Source organism: Dermacentor variabilis, chromosome 10, assembly GCF_050947875.1.
Source record: "Dermacentor variabilis isolate Ectoservices chromosome 10, ASM5094787v1, whole genome shotgun sequence".
Taxonomy (NCBI): Eukaryota; Metazoa; Arthropoda; class Arachnida; order Ixodida; family Ixodidae; genus Dermacentor; species Dermacentor variabilis.
The window spans coordinates 85,744,666-85,769,210 of NC_134577.1; the positions used below are offsets into that span (position 1 = coordinate 85,744,666).

The following is a 24,545-nucleotide window of genomic DNA, read 5'->3' on the forward strand; positions in this document are numbered from 1 at the left end:
AAGGCTTGTTATTAGCAAATGTGTGAGAAAGTGCTGTGGCAGTATTACCCTCATATATCGCATGTGATATGGCAAAGCGTTGCATATACATATACCTACATATGTACGGGAATTTGCGGTCACTGGTAAACCGGCGCATGTCGCCGACGCCGACACCGCATTTCCTGCGACACGGGGTCCTTGACACTTTAGCTGTAAAACACTGGACGCATGGCAGCCATGACGCATTTTGAGGGCTTGCCAGCAACCTCCGTGCTTTCAGTGCGCAAAAGCATGGCCTCTGCGACCGGCATCCGTTACTCTATTGGAACTGTTGCAAGGGCTCGAAATCATTTCGTCACCACTCAGTGTCGCCAGTATGTTGTAGGTTTCGAATTTCTTCAAATTTTCTTGAAGCAATTGCCTACAATTTATTTTAAAGAAGGAGGGGCCTATCCAGCTAGTGAGCTATGCAGTTTTCCTCTGTTATTTTATAATTTGCAGTGTATTTGAAGTTGGTACTTAAGCACTTCTAAGACATTCGCCAATATTTTCACAGAGTTGGCTTGAAATTTTTCAGATTGCGCCAACACAAACACATTTCTTTAAGCGGCAGCCATTTAACATCTAACTTCTTTATTGGAATGCAGTACGACTAAAACGACTGCGCTGCGGCCTAGTAAACCTTAATAAAAGCCCGGTAGACGGCATCCAATGAAAGAACGTAATTACCTTGAACAATAACATGTCTTCTCGAAAGAGGCCAGGTCTTCCTAAATGATAATCAAGGAGTCCACCAACTCACTACCACAGGCCCTATAAATGCGATCAAATGAGTTTGGTTGCCGAGTGCCCCGTCTCTTTTATCCGTAATGATGACCACTTGGAGCATTCCAGATAACAAAATTTCACATGCGCTGCGGTTCAAACACTTAGTTCCACAGTAGATGGCACCTTCGTTGATGAAGTTTTTACGTAAACGCTCTCTAGCTTCAGGGCAGCTGGCAAATTAGTCCTTGTGGCAGTGATATATGGATGAATATAACAACAAACCCTTCAATTTTATGGGAAAATATTCCAAACATATTCATTTAGTCTGCATTCTCTTGCTTCGCAGTTGGCACCGCCAATATTTGGGAACTTGCGCCAACACCCGAATCACTCGTCAGCCACACCAGACTCATCTTGTTGTCGATCACGCTGGTTCTGACGAGTGGAATAATCGGCGCGGGAATCCTATTTATCGTCGCTCGGAGCATGGCGTACAGCCCACGTCGAGGACAGGGCAACACCACCACTTCCAGGCAAGCCGTCTACGACCCGGAAAGGTTGATCGATTACAGCGTCGAGCCGTGCGAGAACTTTTACCATCACGTCTGTGGCCGGTGGGAAGACAGACAAAAAATGTCTGTCGACGATGGCCCCATCAACTTTCTAAACAGCCATGTCACCTTGTTCCTACGATACGTGTACAACAGCCTGAGTAACGCAAAGAGAGCAAAGTCAGTCTCGGCCGATTTGTTTTACGCGGCAAAATTATACGGATCGTGTGAGCGTTTTTTGAGCGCGCGCAACGTGTCACTGAGCGAAGTGTTGCGGCCCTTTCGGAAATACGGCGAAGAAGTTTTAAAGCATTCTTCGTTCACGGGTGTTGTGCGCTGTATCGTCGAACTGTCGCGGGCCCGCGAGATTTCGACGGCTCTGGACATTCCGCTCCGCAAGTTCCGAGATGCAGTATTTCTGCGAATCTTGCCAGACGCTTTCGCAGAAGTTGGGCGTCGAGCGAACACTGCCCCTACAGGAGTACTTAGAGGAAGTGCTCAACGAGGCCTCCACAATCCACGGCCGTGAGTTCAACCTCACCTATGTTCTTGAAATTGAACAGCACTTGCAGAACTACACGGGTCGGGAACATCACGAGCAGCAGCAGCCTACGACCGTCTTGCAGGACTTGAGCACCGCACTTCATCGTGAGGAATGGCTAAATATTCTGAACACCCACCTTCCGGAGGCGCAAAAACTCTATAGCCTGTCCACATTATACATAGACAACGTTGACGTTATCCGAGAGCTGATGAGCTTCTTCAGGGGCATCGTCGACTACGGCGTGGTCTACCTCTACGTGCAGGTGTAGCTCGACGCACTGCGTTTTAATTATCGGCGCCGGCTGAACACAAGTAACTGACAACTTATCGTGTCGTCTTGCCTCCAGACGACTCGACTTGTGATGCGGATGGCTACGAGTGCCATTTTGAACGTGCTGTTCTCTGGACAAAACACGGACGTTGTCATCCGTCGTGTTTTCAGGCAGGTTCGGGAAGTTGTCTCAGATGGCAGTGCGTTCGCGTGGATGAGCGAGTTAAGAGCAGAGGCTCGAAGGAGACTTCATGAGCTCGGCATACACCAGCTTCGAACCGCACGACCGCTTAGCGCGAAGAAATTCAAATACGATCTTACGGGGGCGTCTGTAATCAGCAAGCTCCCAAGCCTTTTTACTCGACTGAAGAAGCGGCCGCAGTAGAGCATCCTCCAAGATCCTCCGGTTGCTCACCAAGCCAACATCGACGATGCTTTATTTCTGAGCAGCGATGTGCTTTATGACAACCTGTCGAACACTCTCATCATTCCGGCTTTCATGCGACGGGAACCCATTGCATATGCTGACGCTGTACAACCTGAATTCAACATGGGCACCCTCGGCGTGTTGTTGGCTAGAGCTCTTTTGCAGGCAGCGCTGCCCCCAAATACTCCGGGACCGTGTGCGCAATTTGAAAAAGCTTTCTTTCACCGATTCGACCAATGTATGGTTGCACGGGCCTCTTCAGCTCTCAATGTCAGCCTTCATTATGCAAGCTACGACGATCATCCAGAGTTTTACATCTGGTCCCATAGTGCTCGGAGCGCTTACGGAGCTCTCAAGGAAATGTACAAGCATAGCGTAGCGACCAAGACTCGTAACAGCCGGTGGCAGTCAGCGCAAGAAACGTTCTTCAGACGTTTCTGCCTTCTATTATGCAGCCTTCGAAATGAGCGGCAGCGCCTGGCCTCCGCAAACATCTGCTTCCTCCCTCTTCTAAACATGAAGGAGTTTTCGAAGGTGTTTGATTGCCAGCACACATCAGCAGAGCAGAGCGAATAATATTGTGCGTTGTAATGAATTTAGGCTACCTGAACTCAAGTTCTCGAATTCTTCAGAATTCTGTTTTGAAAATTACGGCGATGTGCCAATTCTGTGTTTTTTTACTTGCGGCTCTGTGACTCTGTTTAGTTTTTGTGGCTTATTGTTTTCGAGAAGTAGGCACAATGCAAAAATGGTAATTGACACTTAGATAGAAAGCAAGCGTTACGAGCCCTGTTACGAGTTAATGCTGCTCAAATTTTGAAGTATTTGTGATTGTATACTGATACGGCTTTTTCGTTGTCGGCAGTTTCATAAGGCCATTTTATCTTTAGCGCAGGCTGTTTTTCTGTAAATCTCTGCTAATTAACGTTGTTCCCCAGGGACAAACCACGTCCAACGTTTCTGTAAATCTCTGCTAATTAACGTTGTTCCCCAGGGACAAACCACGTCCAACGTTTCTGTAAATCTCTGCTAATTAACGTTGTTCCCCAGGGACAAACCACGTCCAACGTTATCTTCGGTGCGGCTCATTTCAAGCAAGTTTATAATTTGAATGTTCAGTTTACCGGCGATTACCTGACACATTGTATGGGCTGTTATGATGAACTTTAGCCACTACACATAGGAGTAATTGTGTCTGAGATGTGCATGTCATGGAGGCTTAAGATGATGCAGATATTTATGCGAGCAGTGTACAGCGTTCGGTGCTAATCGTGGAACACTGACAGACTTTCTGCAATTATGTCTACACAAACAAGCTTTCCCATCGAGTGCAGTATCTCGCAACGTGACCGCTTCATTTTTTGCAAGTGTAAGTTATTACGTTTTTGAAGTTTCAGCTGTGGTATCGTTAGCAAACGCACATGCGGGTCTCGTAGACTCGGTTCGACCAAGATCCCTTTAAATTCTACAATATCATAGACACCAAATATTGAAGCAATATGTAAATGGGCGAGAGACTGGTTATTATATCTGATACAACACACAGCATTTGTTTATTAGGACACTACTGTATTAAAATGTTTCTATTTATTTTTCATGTGTTGGGCGCTGCAACATTACAATAGCTTTTTTTCGAAGTCCTTAGCTCTGCAAACATGTCTTATTCCTTTTGAAGGTCCTCGATATTTTTCGATGTTGTTACAAAGCACTCTTATTATACAAAACAGTCTATGGTTTAGGCCGGATTTGCATCACGTATACAGAGGTACGCTGTGCGATCAACAAAGTTTCATGCCGTTTTTGGTATTAGTAACTGGTGCATGATCTTATAGTTAAGCAAGTCAAATTATTTAAATGTATGTTGACAAAAGTTTCACAATCAGCTAAAATCAAAATTCAGAATGGGCACTCAATAGGTAGCACAAGTTCAATGGACGTAACCAAAGTAATTTAATACTTTTTTACTGATCACGAACATACGTCGCTCTGTGGGTAATCACACAGGTTCTGAGGGGCACTAGGCGAGTGGCGTAGAAGTTGACCAGTTTATTGGTGCGGGTTTACTAGCGGCTTGAAATGCTCTTTGTGCCTTTCACTGTGTGCGGAGAAGCTCGAACGATCATAGGCAGCTTGAATAACAATTCCGAAGACCTGCTGTGTGCCCCAGTAGTGTTCCGGCTACAGAGCGACGGACGACAAAAATCTGCCCACCTCGGTGACATGAGCCGCTGAGAACAAACATCGCAATGAAAATGCGAGGTTGCCTCAGCACCTCTGTTTTTTCTCGTAATATTGATTCGAAAGGTGAAATGCGGTATTTCCGGCCATGCAAATTCAGTTTCCGTCGGTATTGATCTCGTTCAGCGTATGTTAATAGCACAGCTCAGCCGACGAATTCGAGCACCTACTAGAACCTGAGTTAGAAGATAAGCAGTCAGGGCGAATGAAAGCGCAATCGTAGTTCAGTTCTGGTCACAGTGATCCGAAATGTTGCCTGGTGCACACATAAAAAGCGCGAAGGGGTGACACGGCGCAGTGCCAACATGGTTGAAGCGTGCCTATCGCGCTCGCCGGCGCTTCCGTCAACGAAATGCGACTACTCACAGTGGCAGCTCTGGACGTATTGCCCTCGACCTATAGAACGGAGGTCGGGACATTAGGATGGCACATTTGTTTGACTCCTATGTCAAACGAGCAAGAAGACACGGCCTCCATAATACGGCAGCACGCCCTGCCGAGTTGTGGGAGTATACGCTATGCATTGACGGTGTGTGCGTGAACTTTCAGAGCGGGCCATCGTGCACACTGCGATCATGATTTATAGAGCAAAAAGTGAGAGATATATTTCAGTAGCAGTTCCCCGTCTTAAGTCACTGTTTCTAAAAACGTCCTTGAAGCGCCGGCCGTTCATATCAGCTCGTCTCAATTAGTGGGACGCGATGTTTCTCGTATGGACAAATCTGCCTGTTTTGCAATATTTCGTCATTATTTCATGCCAGCGCGACGTAGTTTAAACTGTACTTGAAGTGAACAACCAACTGTGGCCATACGTGTCAATGTGAACAAATACACCGGTCGAATAAATTGGTATGAAAATGAGAAAGTTTTCCTCTAACGCTATTCCTTGCTGCGAATAAGCAAGGAATAGAATTACTAAAAGAGAGTGAGCGGCACGCGTAGAGCAGCATGCGTAGCGCCAAAAATTTCACTGCAGGCGCTTCGGTAAGTCGCGCCCTTGTGTCGTAGTTTGACATCGAAAATCATCCGGCTTATCTTCCGACGACTCATCTCCCACCGACACGGCCGTTGGCTTAACGCAGCTGTCGCGAGAAGTCGGCCGACCAGAGTCGGCGTCGTGCCGGCCTTGGTACTGCCAGGCCTATGCCCATCTAAACCTTTCTAAACCACCAAACAAGCCGTCAACGCCGGCGATCACAGCCTGTCCGGAAGACAAAAGAAAGAGCCGCCGCCGAACATGATCATCACCATCGAAGGCACAGAGATCAAACCAACGCAGCAGATCCGGATACTGGGCCTGCTGTTGCGCAGCGACGGCAAGGCGCAAAATGAAGATCATATCAAAATCAAGACCACATGAAAGCAAGTCCTGAGTATGATCCGAAGAGTCACCAACCGGTACAAAGGAATCAAAGAAGAAGACGCACTGCGCCTGGTGCAGGCATTCGTCGTGTCACGCGTAACGTACTCCGCCCCGTACCTCCAGCTTGCGAAGGTAAAGCGCCAGACGCTGAACACGACGATAAGGGAAGCCGTCAAACTCGCTATGGGTGTCCCAGTCTACTCGTCAACGCAGAAGCTGCTGGAAATGGGTGCCCACAACACGGTGGAAGAGGTGGTGGAAGCACATCTATCCCAACAGAGAGTAAGGCTGAGCTGGACAGAGCACGGTCGGGCCATCCTACGCAAGATATGATGGCAAATTGAACAGCAACCGACAACGGAGCCGCTCCCCACAACGTGGAGAGACATTAAGACCAAGCCACTCCCCCGGAACTTGCAGCCGGGGAGGAACAACGAGAGACGCTCTGCGCGGGCCAAGGCACTGGCTCGACAGCTGGAAGAGGACCCCGAGGTTCTTTACGTGGACGCCTCGCTTCCCAAGCACGGAACCAGAGCAACGGCGGTCGTCAGCACCATCGATAAACTGGTCACAGGCGCGTCGATACAGACGACGAATACAGCCGAAGGAGAAGAAGTGGGCGTGGCCCTCGCACTCGCACAACCAGGAGTGAGGACCGTGGTCACAGACTCCCAGACCGCCTACGCAAGCTAGCGCAAGGAGAACATCTCTCCCGCGGCACTAGCGATCCTCACCAAATGCAAATCACCGGGACGGGCCGTTGAGCTCGTGTGGGTCCCGGCTCACTCGCAAGTGGAAGGCAGCGCACTCGCCGACCACTATGCCCGAGAGCTGTCAATCCGGGCCGAGGACGAGCCAGAGCTACCGCACTCCGTGACAAGTTACAAAGAAATCATGCAAATGTACAGAAGCGGCAGATGTAGGCTTCTCCGTCCACATCCACAACTCAGCCGAATGCAGCAAACGATCGTGCGACGCACGCAAGCGGGGTCGCTAGCGCATCCCGTGCTCTTGCACAAGATGTTCCCAACAGAACATGACACTTCATGCCCTTTTTGCAGACGTTCAAAAGGCACTCTAGCACAAATCCTTGCAGAGCGCACTAAGCTCAAGAACCCCCCACCATCCCTACCCCCCACCCTCCCCAGCCCCAACCCCCCGAGCGATGGGAGACCTTGTTGTCCAGCTCCGACCTACGACCCAGCTCGCGCTGACGGCAAGGGGTCAGGAACTGCTGGACGCATATGAAATCTGAGAAGACCGTTCCACCCCATCTGGTACCAGCGCGCACCACCCGTCACAAAGGCTCAGTACAAAAGTTGATTCTTTCTCTCTCCTCTTCTGCAGTGGGGTCCATAGCGGCAGCTTCTGTTGTATTAATTTTCTCTGAAGTTTTCATCACCACTACTATAGCATTAAATGAGTGTGACATAATAATACTTGTAATGAATACATGGCACTATACACTTTTCGTTATAAGTGCCAGAATATTTCCGAGTATGACAACGGCATAGTTTGGCAAATTAGGAGTGGGCGTTATTGTAGGTAAACTTGCTAATAAAAAGAGCATTGCATCACGTAACGCAAAAGAAGAGGGACGCACATACACATAGTGCACTGCTTCCTGCGGACGATTTATTCCCATGCGAGTAGAACGAAAAAAATTCAGTGCCCTTCCACTCTGTGAAGAAGGATCACCAGCGGAGCTGTGTGTGCGCCCCGTAATAGCGAACTCCACCTCCGCCGCGCGTAGGCCCTGTATTGCACTATCTTCGGGATAGGCCCACGTATGGGGTGGGCGCAAGAGAAAGCTTTAGCTCGGGCTCAACTCTGACGCCGCCTATTCAAATACATGTAAAACACAAAAACTTTTCTTAGGTAACCCCTAGACTGATATTAATTAAATTTGCTGCATATGTGAAAAAATTTCAATTCTAGTGACTGTTGGAATGGAATTTCGATTTAGGGCCCGAGTTTTGCTAAAATCATTTTCAGAAATTCAAAAGTTTGAAAGAAATAGAAGAACGAAATTTTAGAATCATAACTGTGCATCAAGAACAGATATCGCGTTTCTGCAAACGGCATGCATTATATCATTCAAACCAGACAAGTTGCGTGTGTCAATTCATATATTACATGAATTCCTTACGTTCTGTGAAAGGGCTTTGCATAAGCTGCATTTACGCATTACTAAATTTCGTTGAGAATAATGTGTTACATATCAATTTTACCTGCTTTAGATCTACTATGAGATTTCATTCCCGGAATTGTGATGTCAATTTTCATTGCTGAGATACGGAGTTATAACCTTGATAGTTTTGTTTTATGAAAATTTGTGATTTTTGCACATTTTTAGTAAAAAAACTTAACCACCCAAATCAGAAATTCGAAACCAACAGCCACTAGATTTTACGTCTTTCTTTTACATGCAACAAACCTAGAGAGGTTCTGTGGAGCGGTTGCCGAGAAAAACGAATTCTCCTTTTACGTGTATTTAGATACCTGTTCCGGATGAAGCTACAGAACAGGTATTCGGCTTTAACTCAGGAAGAGGACCTTAGTGTTGAAGCAATGAACGACTATCTCATGGGAACCATTAAGGAGTGCGCAATAGAAGTCGGTGGTAACTCCGTTAGACAGGAAACCAGTAAGCTATCGCAGGAGACGAAAGATCTGATCAAGAAACGCCAATGTATGAAAGCCTCTAACTCTACAGCTAGAATAGAACTGGCAGAACTTTCTAAGTTAATCAACAAGCGTAAGACAGCGGAAATCAGGAACTATAATATGGATAGAATTGAACAGGCTCTCAGGAACGGAGGAAGCCTAAAAACAGTGAAGAAACTAGGAATAGGCAAGAATCAGATGTGTGCGTTAAGACACAAAGCCGGCAATATCGTTACTAATATGGATGAGGTAGTTCAAGTGGCTGAGGAGTTCTATAGAGTTTTATACAGTACCAGTGGCACCCACGACGATAGTGGAAAAGAGAATAGCCTAGAGGAATTCGAAATCCCACAGGTAACGCCAGAAGAAGTAAAGAAAGCCTTAGGAGCTATGCAAAGGGGGAAGGCAGCTGGGGAGGATCAGGTAACAGCAGATTTGTTGAAGGATGGTGGTCAGATTGTTCTAGAGAAACTGGCCACCCTGTATACGCAATGCCTCATAAACTCGAGCGTACCGGAATCTTGGAAGAACGCTAACATAATCCTAATCCATAAGAAAGGGGACGCCAAAGACTTGAAAAATTATAGACCGATCAGCTTACTGTCCGTTGCCTACAAAGTATTTACTAAGGTAATCGCAAATAGAATCAGGAACACCTTAGACTTCTGTCAACCAAAGGACCAGGCAGGATTCCGTAAAGGCTACTCAACAATAGACCATATTCACACTATCAATCAAGTGATAGAGAAATGTGCAGAATATAACCAACCGTTATATATAGCTTTCATTGATTACGAGAAAGCGTTTGATTCAGTCGAAACCTCAGCAGTCATGGAGGCATTACGGAATCAGGGTGTAGATGAGCCATATGTAAAGATACTGGAAGATATCTATAGCGGCTCCACAGCCACCGTAGTCCTCCACAAAGAAAGCAACAAAATCCGTATAAAGAAAGGCGTCAGACAGGGAGATACGATATCTCCAATGCTATTCACAGCATGTTTACAGGAGGTATTCAGAGGCCTGGAGTGGGAAGAATTGGGGATAAAAGTTGATGGAGAATACCTTAGCAACTTGCGATTCGCTGATGATATTGCCTTGCTTAGTAACTCAGGAGACCAATTGCAATGCATGCTCACTGACCTGGAGAGGCAAAGCAGAAGGGTGGGTCTGAAAATTAATCTGCAGAAAACTAAAGTAATGTTTAACAGGATCGGAAGAGAACAGCAGTTTACGATAGGTAGCGAAGCACTGGAAGGGATAAGGGACTACATCTACTTAGGGCAGGTAGTGACCACGGATCCGGATCATGAGACTGAAATAACCAGAAGAATAAGAATGGGCTGGGGTGCGTTTGGCAGGCATTCTCAAATCATGAGCAGCAGGTTGCCACTATCCCTCAAAAGGAAAGTGTATAACAGCTGCGTGTTACCAGTACTCACATATGGGGCAGAAACCTGGAGACTTACGAAAAGGGTTCTGCTGAAATTGAGGACGACGCAACGAGCTATGGAAAGAAGAATGATGGGTGTGACGTTAAGGGATAAGGAAAGAGCAGATTGGGTGAGGCAACAAACGCGGGTAAACGATATCTTAGTTGAAATCAAGAGAAAGAAATGGGCATGGGCCGGACATGTAATGAGGAGGGAAGATAACCGATGGTCACTAAGGGTTACGGACTGGATTCCAAGGGAAGGGATGCGTAGCAGGGGGCGGCAGAAAGTTAGGTGGGCGGATGACATTAAGACGTTTGCAGGGACAACATGGCCACAATTAGTACATGACCGGGGTAGTTGGAGAAGTATGGGAGAGGCCTTTGCCCTGCAGTGGGCGTAACTAGGCTGATGATGATAATGATGACATAGGAGCACCCGAGCTAAAGCTTCCAGTTAAAGGGCACCTCACCAGGTCTGGCCATATTGAGCTCTCAAGCGCAGAGCATCGCTACGCGCCGCAGAAAGATCTGAAATTTCAATCCGAGCGTTGTTTTTCCTTTTCACCGCAGCCGCCGCGCTCCTAGCCGGAGGATGACGTATAGTCGCTTCCCTGCGCCTACATAATCGAGTCCGTAGTGTGACGTCGCTCGTAGTGACACGTTACTTCGAGAATTATTCAAGGCACTATCAGTTATTTGTGTGATCTGTTGCTTGAATTGACCAATTGAAGTTTGGAGAAAGAATAAAGCACGCAAATGGAATGTCTCCGTTCAGTATTGTGGAAAGTCGGGCTAGTTGGTCATTTATTATCATATCGTGCTTGCGAAGCAGTGCACTTACACGGACAGGGCAGACACACACAAGAATACACGACACTCGCAGCGAATGTTGTGTATTATTGTGCGTCTTCGTAGTGTCCGTGTCAGTGCGTCGCTTCAGCAGCAAGGTATGGTGTATGTCTGCGTGTTTTCTTTTCGCTTTACTTCGCACCGAAGCAAGAGAGGTCTGCTTGTTCCCACAGTCGTGCGATTGCGTGCGCAGGTACCGAAACTATGCCATTTGATACCGTGTTCCGGCACGTGATCATGCTCTGAGATCCGCCTGTTCTGCCTCGGTGTTCGTGTAGCTCTAAATTATACCGCTACTCATGTTTCCTTGTGCACTGCGCACAAAATCGTGCACTGTGCGAACAAGAGAACTCGCGCGTGACGCAGTCAGCAGTAATTGCATTGCCGAAAAAAAAGCAAGGAGAAAAAAAGAAGTGAAGGAGGGGCCCGAGACGTATGTGTGACGCAATCCTTGAGGTTCGTCATGGGAGAACGCAGAGAAGGAATATCGCTTGCGAACGCTAGATGGGGCGAGTGGAGAGGGAGTCTCGCAATGTAGTGGAGCCCACCTGCTCAAATGACGGGTTCGCGGCACATATTTTTATCTCGGCTATTAATGAGCCGACTTAAAACATTTTTGCGGCCGAACGCTCCCTAGAGGACACGTAAGAACTTCCAACGTATAAACAAAGTTTTCCATGGGGCCTGCTGAGGGGCCCTTAAAGGCCTTAAGATTGCCGCTGTAACGTCACAGAGCGGAGGCGGCGGCCGTTCACCGCGGAGGATTGAAGGAATTGCTTGCAAGTATTGATGGTCAAGTGAACATCACACTTTTTAAGTTTTTTCGCCTCGCGAACTCTAAGAAACCTCATAAACGGTCACGAGACATTGAGCGCGCTTTATAAACGAAAATCGGGAGATTGATGGCTACATGTCTGAACAACTTTATTTACAGACGAGCCAAAGGCAATTTCAGAGCTATTTTTGCTGAGCGTTTGCAACTTTCTCTTCTTTGATTTCGAATTACGTTCTGCAAGCTGGTCGTAAATTGCGCTACAAAAATTTTACAATAGCACCTTCAGGCTGCACCCTAACGCGTACTTCAGAAGCAGCTCACTTCTCTGCACTTCGTCGCAGGTATTACCTCTCAACACTGCATAGCGCATTCCTTAGGCGTTCCCGCCGAGGCAAAACCCCCTCCCCTCTTTCATCAGCGCCTACCCCGAAGTCGACGCAGCGTTGACACCGACTGCTGACGGGTCAACAAAAGACTCCTCTGTCTGAACATGACACTACAAGTTGCACTAATTGGAGAAAGGGGTCAACGTCGAGGGCTACCGTGAGAATAGCGTCGGCATATGCGGGCGCGAAGGTGCAAGATCATGGGAAGGATATTGCGATTGATTCAACGTTTGTGATTGGCCGAGACACAGTCATTAGGTTCCCTAGTCTAGTCTTCTAAGGCAGACGACAGGATCAAAAGCGGAGGCTTTTTGTGGAAGTAGAGGTGATGCTGACGTGTCCTGATGAGCGTCCTGCATGGAGTGGGCTCCCGTATCTAGAGCCAGTATAAATAATGTAAAATATACTTTTCTTTCATTTCTACTACCGCACTTACTCATCAATTAGCTTGGTTGATTCCGTGTCCAAACGCCAGCTGGAGCCGCAACAAACTGGTTGGCAGCAGTGAGGTCAAGAAGGCAGTCCTCAAGACCTTCGACCGGCGGACCTCAGGCCGTGGCTCTGGGACACACGACCTTCGCAAGCTCGAGGTGAACTGCGGAAGGAAGAGCGACTTCTGTGGACCCTGGATCAACAATGCTCCTCCTCCTGGCTCCTAATCATCATCAGCCTGGTTACGCCCAATGCAGGGCAAAGGCCTCTCCCATACTTCTCCAACTACCCCGGTCATGTACTAATTGTGGCCACGTTGTCCCTGCAAACTTCTTAATCTCATCCGCCCACCTAACTTTCTGCCGCCCTCTGCTACGATTCCCTTCCCTTGGAATCAGGTCCGTAACTCTTAATGACCATCGGTTATCTTCCTTCCTCATTACGTGTCCTGCCCATGCCCCCATTTCTTTCTCTTGATCTCAACTGAGATATCATTAACTCGCGTTTGTTCCCTCACCCAATCTGCTCTTTTCTTATCCCTTAACGTTACACCTACCATTCTTCTTTCCATAGCTCGTTGCGTCGTCCTCAAGTTGAGTAGAACCCGTTTCGTAAGCCTCCAGGTTTCTGCCCCGTAGGTGAGTACTGGTAAGACACAGCTGTTATAAACTTTTCTCTTAAGGGATGATGGCAACCTGCTGTTTATGATCTGAGAATGCCTGCCGAACGCGCCCCAGCCCATTCTAATTCTTCTGATTATTTCAGTCTCATCATCCGGATCCGCAGTCACTACCTGTCCTAACTAGATGTATTCCCTTACCACTTCCAGTGCCTCACTACCTATCGCAAACTGCTGTTCTCTTCCGAGTCTGTTAAACATTACTTTAGTTTCCTGCAGATTAATTTTTAGACCCACCCATCGGCTTTGCCTCTCCAGGTCAGTGAGCATGCATTGCAGTTGGTCCCCTGAGTTACTAAGCAAGGCAATATCATCAGCGAATCGCAAGTTACTGCGGTATTCTCCATTAACTCTTATCTCCAATTCTTCCCAATCCATGTCTATGAATACCTCCTGTAAACACGCTGTGAATAGCATTGGAGATCTCCCTGCCTGACGCCTTTCTTTATTGGGATTTTGTTGCTTTCTTTATGGAGGACTATGGTGGCTGTGGAGCCGCTATATATATCTTTCAGTATTTGTACATACGGCTCGTCTACACCCTGATTCCGCAATGCCTCCAAGACTGCTGAGGTTTCGACTGAATCAAACGCTTTCTCGTAATCAATGAAAGTTATATATAAGGGTTGGTTATATTCCGCACATTTCTTTATCACCTGATTGATAGTGTTAATATGGTCTATTGTTGAGTAGCTTTTACGGAATCCTGCCTGGTCCTTTGGTTGACGGAAGCTAAGCTGTTCCTGATTCTATTTGCAATTACCTTAGTAAATACTTTGTAGGCAACGGACAGTAAGCTGATCGGTCTATAATTTTTCAAGTCTTTGGCATCCCCTTTCTTATGGATTAGGATTATATTAGCGTTCTTCCAAGATTCCGGTACGCTCGAAGTCATGAGGCATTGCGTATAGAGGGTGGCCAGTTATTCTAGAACAATCTGCCCACCATCCTTCAACAAATCTGCTGTTACCTGATCCTCCCCAGCTGCCTTCCCCCTGTGCATAGCTCCCAAGGCTTTCTTTACTTCTTCCGGCGTTACCAGTGGGATTTCGAATTCCTCTAGACTATTCTCTCTTCCATTATCGTCGTGGGCGCCACTGGTATTGTATAAATCTCTATAGAACTCCTTAGCCACTTGAACTATCTCATCCATATTAGTAATGATATTGCCGGCTTTGTCTCTTAACGCATACATCTGATTCGTGCCAATTCCTAGTTTCTTCTTCACTGCTTTTAGGCTTCCTCCGTTCCTGAGAGCATGTTCAATTCTATCCATATTATAGTTGCTTATGTCAGCTGTATTACGCTGGTTGATTAACTTCGAAAGTTCTGCCAGTTCCAATCTAGCTGTAGGGTTAGAGGCTTTCATACATTGGCGTTTCTTCATCAGATCTTTAGTCTCCTGCGACTCGTGGCTCAGGGAGGCACAAACGTCGCAATAACAGCGTGTAGCCATGAACGAGTGGAAGAAATTTGTTGGAAGAGCAGCAGAAACCAGTCTTCAAGATCTGGGATCGGCGGACCTGGAAACGTGGCTCCTGGAGACACGGCCTCAGCAAGCTCGAGATTGGGTAAATCCTGAAGCGACTGCGTTTTGTCGGACGACAAAGATAGGATTATATTGGGCGATTAGCTTTGATTAATCGCCACCGGGTGTGTAGTCAATAGAGGGGAAGCTGTAGTCGGCTCTAGGAAAAGCATGCACCATCATCGTTATCATCAGCCATTTTATGTCCACTGCGGGACGAAGGCCTGTCCGTGCGATCTCCAGTTAACCCTGTATGGATACCACAGTGTTAAAAACGCTACTGCTGTTGACAGCAGAGCTCGGTATGAATATAAATCACACTTTCAGGAGCCTCGAACCAGCCCAAATAGAAGGCCAGTATTCACTTGCATAAGCAATCATACCGGCTTGATCATCCCCATAAGGTTAACACACCATATTTTTGGACCAGTGCAAGCTCGCAATAATTTGTTCCCATAACTGCAAGAAACTGGACTCACTCACTTGCCTTGATATTGGACGTAGCTCATTGAACTGCCTTTAAAAAGGCCCTATCAAATATATTGTAGTACCACACATTACTTTAGTGGTGTATGTGTGTGTATGTTCACGGCAGTATGTAATTATTTTGTATAATGCTTCTTATGTGTTTCTTCGCATACTATTTTATATAATAATTCTGTGTAATTCTTCGCTCTTTCTATTATTATTTTTCGTGTTCACCCTTACTATGTATGCCCTTCTCCTCTGTGATGTAGTTATGCCCTGAGGGTATTGGAAATAAATGAATAAACAGATCTCCTGAAGCCATACATGACGGTCGTAAAGGTGAATGGAAAAGAGTGTAGGCTACTCTGTGACTCCGCGGACACGATGGACGTCGTCTTTCCGCAGTATGTGAAAAGCGAACACTGGATAAGGCAGGTCATGAGCGAATACTCAGTGTGCCTACCTATGGAAAATGTCTATAGTGCGCGCACCTATTTACTTCTGCGCAGCTCCGCGTCTTGAGGAAATCTGAAGACGTTCACCTTGCACTTCGAACCGCAATTTCCACGGCACTGAGCAACAAGCGCTTGTTCGGCTTGATGAATTCAATGCCCTCTCCCTCCCCCCTCACCATCGCTACAGCACCGCACCATGTCTTCACAAATTCTCAGAAAATGGCGCACTTAGGGGACCGACGTACCACGTGTGGCAGCAAGAAATAAACTGGCGTGCCCGGTGTGCGGCTGCACTGCTTTTCCGCCGTCGTAAAATATAGTGCGCTTTGACTACCACATTTTCCCGCTAGATGCTTATATTTCATTCAGGTATCAACCTGATTAATGCAACTTTGTTCGGACAATTGCTTTTCTTTATTCAGAGAAAGGCAGCGAATTTCTAAACGACGACCAGTGACGCGTGACAAGTTGATACCCCATGGTTTAGTGGCTTCCCGACGCAACCCTCTAAAGCGTGCCGCCACGGGTTGGTCATCTCAGCACTCCGAACGCAGTGAGCCTTCCGGCCTTAGAATGTGTTGCTTTTACCCGTCTTTAGGCTGTTTCACATGGCGCGATTTTCAGCCAGTAGCACAGCGAATTCCGTCGCTCAGCGACCGCCGCGACGTCGTGGGCTCTCCGCAACGGGATTCTAACAAGTCGGTCGCGCCGTCGCTTACTCGCAGCGATCGGTGACATGTGGCAGGGGTAATGTGTGACGAAACAAAGCGGCGTCAAAATAGGCGCTTTCCTATTTTACCGCGCGGTGGTAACTCTGTGGAGCAAAGTCGCGCGCCAGTTTTAGTTATGTTTTGGGGCGTACTCACCAGCGTTTGCGGCTTTTGAGCTTCATAAACATTCTTCTTTTCTTCTGCTTACACAATTCGATTAAAAGGAGAAGCTGCACGCTATCCAGGTCGGTAGAGGGACGCCGCTTCAACATAAGGCATGTACCCACTTGATCGCCACCGTCGTTAACCTCTTCGTCGCTACAAATTGCGCCAGCTGCTTGTACCATGCACACTCAATAGGAGCTTGTTCTTCTGCAAAAGCAAACACTCATCACGGTAAAAACGTTGTGGCTTCCATAGTAACGACGAAACAAGAGTATACTTAACGGAACCACCCCACCGATGCCGCAGAAGCTGCACGCCCCAACTTGCGGCGTTGTGCAGCGCTTTACTTTTAAACGTTAAAAAAACTGCGTGCCTATTCCGTAATGGAATAATAGAAAAATTCGACGATTTGACTAGTTTCCATGTTGTTTGTATTGCACGATACAGGCATGGATACTTCGTGAGCAGGAGGCAACCTGGCGCATCGCTGCGACGGAAGTCGCGCTGCCGCAAATACAGCTCTCAGCGAAAATGGCTCTGCGAGGTGCGCCGCAGAACGATTTCTTTCGCCCCAATCGCGCCATGTGCAAAAGCGTTTTCATGGATAACAGGTCACCCTTCCACCCTTTCCCCTCCATGCATTTCCTCTGCTTCGCATTAAGCAGGCCTTGAAGAGAAGTGGGGCAAGGATCGCTGCAAAGCGCGAAGCATCCGGGCACTTGCGAGTACACTGCATGACATGTAAGCATTCCTTTTCTCTCTTGCGGCCAAGGTCAAACAAGGCGCGCCGAGGCCTGCATCGTTGCGAGAAGCGAGCAGGCTTAACGCTCTCCGAATTCCTCCAGTTTAATAGGATTCATCGCCACAGTCACCATCACCACATCACCATTCTTAGCCTTCTATGACGCTATGTTTTGTCACTGGTACGTTCTATTCAAAACAAGTTCTGAGTTCGTAAGATCGGTGGGCCCAACAGGCCTTTCTGGGTCTCCTCGGCAGAGTCATCCCTGCTGAGTATAATCCTGCTGAGTAAGATAACAAGCTAGCATGGCAGAGTAGAATTTTAGTGAGTCTCAGCCCGAATGAGCACATCTAAGGAATGAAACTGAGTATGAGCCCATCTAGTGAGATTGAATCCGGGTGAGCCTGGCTGAGCACAGTTCTGTTGAGCCTAAGTCCGAGTGATCCCGGTTCGGTAGAACTTCGGTGAGCCTGAGCTAGAGTGAGCACTAAGCAAAAAATTCACGCAGGAACTCCTCTGGGAGCTGTCCTTGTGTACCTAAGCATAGTGCCATATGCTCATTTAGAAGCAGCTCGGTGTCATTATCAATGTTAAGAAACTTGACCCCACAAATATAAAGCATCATCAACCCTTATCGGTCGTCAACCTTATCGGACGATATGAAACCCTTATCAACTCTTATAGGTTGCTATCAACATGATCGGATTTGATCCGAGCCTTATGAGCACTTGTCCGTCGGTATCAATCTTATCGCAATCGATCCAGTCTTTATCAACCCTTATCTGTCTAACGAATCTTATCAGGCATTACGCGACCCTTATGAATTCTTATCAGTCCTGTTCAATCTGCTCGGACTTGATCCAACCTTTATCAATCCTCATCGGTGCTTATTAATCTAATCAGAATTGCTCCGACCATTGTATGCCCTATCGCTCTTTAGCACCTTAAGCATCCGCGTCGATCCGTTATCAAGCATGCTAAGATCCATCCTACACCTCAACACTCCTTATCATCCTTATGAACTCATTGACTGCTCACAGACCACCACCAACACTTTTTTTTTTCTTTCGACATTTTTTTCAATTTTTACATTAATTTCTTTGTAGCGATTTGTATTACGAAATACACGAAAGTACGGATGGACGGACGGATAGGTTTTCTCGTGGGGTAGGCACAGAAATATAATTTGTGAGTGGGTACTTACGAAAAGAATATGATCATTTGTCCATCTCTGCAGGCGACATAAAACCCGTCAAGCCTAGAGGCGGGGTCGAGCCACTTCTAAAAAGAAGGTTGCTTTACAGTCAACCTAGGCTGCCTTAACAGTCACCGAAAATGTATGTACAGTCGCCCAAATCTTTAACTGGTGTGCGGGAGCGGCGACTTTTCCGTGCGTCAGCGCCGTTTGACGGGGCGAGGCTGGAAGCAGTCTGAGGCCAAGCGCATGCGGACAAAGCGCGCTCAGCTGGGCCCATCGTCTACTAGGCTGCTTCCAGCCTCGCCGCGTCATACGGCGCTGACGCCCGGAAAACGCCCGGAAAAGTCGCCGCTCCCGCACACCAGTTAAAGATTTGGGCGACTGTACAAGAGCATTTTTGTGCGTGTGCTTAGTCCGCCCCGACGAAATGCGGCTGCCGTGGCTGACAATCGATCGGGCGGTAAGCGACGCAACGCCAGTCACTGTTGCGCAGTCGCAGACTGTCAAACAAAACTCTACACATTGCCGCAAAGCAATAGTGCAGTGGTGTCGTGTAGAAGTACAGAAGGAAGGCAACAATATGGCGGGAGCCCGACACACTCCCTACACCCAAAAAGGACTGGTCGTCCAACAGGCGAAGTTCACAGGCGCAACCGGCCTCGCTGGCTTCGATGGCCTGTCTAGCGCATTACGTATGCGTCTTCCGCGCCTGACTTGTTGCTAGGTAACAAAATTAAACAAGCCGTAACTATAGGTTCATTTATACGAAAACCTTTTTAGCTTTAGCGGGAAAGAAATAAAGAAAATAGAACGTTGTCTGTTGGTTCATTTCCGATTCTAGTTTTTTTTTTCGATGCTCGCGTGAACTAACAGATAAGTGTAACACCAGGGCGTGACGCTTTTCCTGATGCCAGTTTTCGTCGAGTGTCCCATCTTGTTGAATTTCTTTCTCCTATGGTGCCACCGTGGTGGGTAAATGCCGAATTAGCGTTATCACATTTCCCAGCTGATCACGGGTAATGCGACACCGTTTCCATCACGCATGCGCACAATGTGGAAGAAACATCAGTGGGGTAGCTCTAGAAGGGACTCGCACAAATAAGGAAGCCGGACAAGGGCTCTAAACCGGAACTGTACTAAGCTGATGACAGCGCAGCTGCAACCTTACAATGCGCATGTGCGAGTGAAAGCGAAGAGCCAAAAACAGCCCGGTTTCCAGTTCTAGCGAGAGAAAGAGGTGGCGAAGGAGCAGAAAGGAGAAATTTATAAAATAACAGTGATAACAATAATCTATCCAGAAATGAAGAGTCTTAAGTCAAATGTACTGCTTGTAACATTTAAAGCTTGGACACTGGCAATGGCGCATGAAGCTGTATAAGGCGCACGAAAACGTATAATATCTGACGTGCGTCTCTCCATATGCAATGGGCGGAGCTTTATGACGCATTTGTTCCGGCTTATCACGTCTCAGTCAGAGTTTTATGCTTTTGCATTCCCTGGCGTCTGTGGATTTCCGGAAGCGGTCCCTGAAAAAATTGCGTAGCTTGTGGACCATCTGCAAGCGCCGGTATGGACCGCTGATGGTCAGGGCGGGACAAGCCGGTCCAGCGGCGTCGAAATCGATGTCGTACACTGCGATGCTGAACTCGATCCTTAATTGACGCTTCTTCAAGTCGCAGAGCTGCAAGAAAGATGAGCAAGCAAACATGTGAAAGTATATGAGTGTGCGGTTGTTCGAAGTGCTTCGTATCCCGAATGGTTTCAGCTTAAATATTAGACTATGGGGTTTTACATGCCAAAACCACTTTTCGATTATGAGGCACGCCGTAGTGGAGGACTCCGGCAATTTTGACAAGCTGGGGTTCTTTGACGTGCACGTAAATCTAAGTACACGGGAGTGTTGGAATTTCGCCATGCGGCCGCCGTGGCCGGGATTCGATCCCGCGACATCGTGCTTACCAGCCCTACATCATGGCCACTGAGCAACCACGGCGGGTTAATCCTTTAAGTAGCCGAGAGTCTTCTGAGCAGCCAAACAATGAACTATGCAAGGTTTTCTTCGGATCTGTCTACTCGGCGCCCATATCAATGTACATCAGCTCTTTTTAAATACCGAAACAATACAATTAGGCACTGCCTCTTTCTTCGAGCAGTAATAGAGCGGAAGGATCTTAACGCTTATACAGTCGAAAAAAATTAATTGGAGAACACATAAGGATCGTTTAGAGCTAGTTGCTTTTGTTGATACGTGCGTGTTTTGTCTTGTTTCTTCTTTCCTTTCCATTTCTATTGCTTTAATTTTTATTTTTTGCCGAGAGTGGCATCTGATCCATATGTCTTATTTTGACAAGTTCAAGTAATATACCACAGCGAAGCTGATTACCGCTATCCCCTAACGGCACAATTGTGTCCGCGGACAGAAAAATTCTAGCAAAAACTATCATCATCAGTAATGGCTCATAACCCCTTTAGCAAGAAAAAAATGCATCATAAAGAACAACATGTTAAAAAAATTTTATCATCAGTGGCTCGCGGTTACATTAAGGCTTCTGCAGACACGAACGTACCCTAACCCGGTCATCATGAATAAAATTAATCCGAACTGCGGGGTTTCAGTCTATTGTAGTAAGTGTGGGGGTTTGCTCGATTTAGAACACATGCTGTGGCGTTGCTTGGCGTTGGCCGGTGATGGTTCTCGAGGTGAACAGTGGTGGCAGCGTATGCTGCACAGTGAAGTGCTGGCAGACCAACTCAGGGCTGTCCAGTGGGCCCATGTGACGGCAGAGGGGCTCTGCCTCTCTGTACCGACGTGGAAGCGGCCCGCATCAGTCTCAGACTGATCCCTCTGGACATAAATAAAGTTCTTCATACCATACCATCAGTGGCTCATACCCGCGGAATCAATGGCTCAAAGTCCCGTAAGAACATCTCCCTTAACACGCCCAGATCGAGATCCGCACTTCACAGCGCTGGTAAGTTACCACATCACCCCGGTCATCATTGTTGGTGATTTTAACGTGGACATTGCCAAGCCACAAAACAGACGATTTGTCCAGTTCGTCGACTTTGCCTTGATGTGCTTCACCGATGCCACTCGGCCAACAACCACACATGGTACGTGTATTGAACTTACGTTGGCCAAGAACATTTCTGCAGTCAAAACTGATAATTTCACCGTACATCAGTGACCACAAAGCAGTTACAAAATAAAATGTTTGTCGAAGTTTACTGTTTGTCTCGTCGCCATATCGCAGGTGGTGGTCTCCCGCACGGCTTCCCTGCACCAACCACTTTCACAGCGTGGAATGCGTCCTGATTTTTTTTTCCTTGTGTATTTCTTATAGCGTTTGTAACACTCTGCCACAGCCCCTATCACTAGAGTCAGCAGTATTTGAAGTAGACAACGAAATAAATAGATTAACTGCTTTTCTTTTGCTTTCCTTTTCTTTTTCTCAAATGGACCCACTGCGGTAACTCGGTGAGTATGAAGTTGCGCTGGTAAGCTCTAGTTCGGGGGTTCGATCCTAACCGCGGCAGCGCAATTCTGGTAGGGGTGGCATACGAAAAAAGATCGTGCACCATGCCTTGAGTGCACTTTACAGAAACCCACGCAGTCCAAATTAATCTTCAGTCCCCCTCTGCGACGTGCCTCATAATCAGAAGTTCTAGCACGCCAACCCCAGAACGTATCTTTACATTTTAAAATCCAAGCAAAAAATCAAACGAATTCGATGTCCGACTTGTTCGCGCATTCGAATACGTTCTAGTGTGTTTGCCAACAATCAAAGACACCAAGAAAAGCATAAGGAAAGCTACTTAAAGAAATTATAAACTAATGGCAATGAAAGTGGATGAAAAAACAACTTGCCGCAGGGGTGAAACGATCCCACGTCTTTGTATTACGCGTGCAAGGCTCTAACTAGTTGAGCTGCCGCGGCGTGGTTTCCCCATCCACTTTATTGGGTATTTATGTGTTACTACTAGAACTAACCTTGGGAGTGTTAGCCAGCGCCACCACTCACAAACCTTGGCGGCGGATGTGGAACATCCTTTCCGTCGCAGGCGTCACGAGTACGTGATCTTTCTGGATGAACGCAACTGATGCATAAACCCGCACATGCTATCCCAAGGCAAGAATGTTGCCGGATTTAGATTCCTGTTCATTTTAAAATCCAAGCAAAAAATCAAACGAATTCGATGTTCGACTTGTTCGCGCATTCGAATACGTTCTAGTGTGTTTGCCAACAATCAAAGACACCAAGAAAAGCATAAGGAAAGCTACTTAAAGAAATTATAAACTAATGGCAATGAAAGTGGATGAAAAAACAATTTGCCGCAGGGGTGAAACGATCCCACGTCTTTGTATTACGCGTGCAAGGCTCTAACTAGTTGAGCTGCCGCGGCGTGGTTTCCCCATCCACTTTATTGGGTATTTATGTGTTGCTACTAGAACTAACCTTGGGAGTGTTAGCCAGCGCCACCACTCACAAACCTTGGCGGCGGATGTGGAACATCCTTTCCGTCGCAGGCGTCACGAGTACGTGATCTTTCTGGGTGAACGCAACTGATGCATAAACCCGCACATGCTAACTCAAGGCAAGAATGTTGCCGGATTTAGATTCCTGTTATGTAGGAACGTGAAGAGAGGGGGTTAACCGAGGGTCCGATTTTTATTAAACATTTATGGATGCCGGAAAATCAGGGAGACTTTGAAAACCTCCACCACTCGCCCCACGTGATTCTCCGTCAGCGATTCACCTTACTGCGATAGACAATTACACGAACACACCAGGCAGGCGAATTCTAGCCGTTGGCGTCGCCGTGATCTCCCATATACACAGTTTGTGCAAGGTAGATGCTATATAATATTTAACAGCCAATTTGCTCCGATCAGGTATTGTGTTCTTGACTCAATTATTCCTGAATTTTTTTTTTAGAATTGCAGTGCGGCCCCCCCCCAAAAAAATAATGTAAAAAGTTTCATTCACAGCCCAAACCTTTTATCCTAAATCTTATCAGACCATTAAACAGCGCGAAATGACGTTAGTGTCCCCTATTTGAAAGTGACGTAATTTCAGTGGCGCCGCCCTTTATCGGCAGCGCAGTTTTGTGCTGTAATAGGCTTTGCATGGGGCCTCTTAAAAGGGTCCAAGGGCGCTAGAAATGTTTGGCGCAACCGCGTACGTCGCATCCCCGTACACCCCAAAAAAGTATACGTGCTTTGGGGTGCATATTTGCCACAAATCGATAATCGTCATCTGTCTTGTCCGCATTTCCTTTCTTTAACGCGGCGAGCCCGGTACTTTCATGTCATGAACGGCATGCGTTTTATCAGCATGACAGATCCTATTGGACAGGAAATATAGAGCACAGCGTTTTCTAGAAAGGAAACGTAAGCAAGACAGATGACGATTATCGTTGTGTGGCAGATATACACCCCAAAGGGTGCAAATGTTTTTAGAGTCTGTTAGTCGCGCCGACGTGTGCGGAAACACCGTCCGAGAAGTTCGGGCACAGCATTATAGACGTCACCAATGACGTTAATGCTTCGCCCTTCTGACAAAGCAGTCAGTACTTCTTATCAAAGCAGCTGCGGCATCAGCCTACTTTGCTATCGCAAGAAGTCCTCAGACCGACATACCTCATTCGGTATGAAAGTGAACGAGCAGACAGGCCACACCCCGAGAGAAAAGGCTTACAAAGGTTTTGCCTTGATAAAGGAACTATGCGCCCGAATGCATACAATTAATAGCTGCAGTGTGGAGATGGATGTACCGTTTGCTGCTCCACTGCGCAATTGCCTAGAAAACTGTCAACCGGCCCATTGGTAGGGGTAGTGCGGATGGAGCTGCATATTAGCTAACTCGTTGTGCGAGGGCTGCGGTCCTGAGTGTGAGCTAACTATTCGGTCAG

At 47.2% G+C, this 24,545-nt stretch overlaps 1 protein-coding gene across 1 annotated transcript in view; it reads right to left on the bottom strand.

The window, feature by feature from the left end:
* Window positions 1–19,845: 19,845 nt before the first annotated feature.
* The window catches only part of LOC142559318 (uncharacterized), a 51,876-nt gene continuing 47,176 nt past the window's right edge, over window positions 19,846–24,545 (bottom strand). The window contains exon 5 of the mRNA XM_075670932.1: window positions 19,846–20,313. Coding sequence (XP_075527047.1) covers window positions 20,104–20,313 — 210 coding nt within the window. The 3' untranslated portion in view covers window positions 19,846–20,103. The remainder of the gene's footprint in view (window positions 20,314–24,545) is intronic.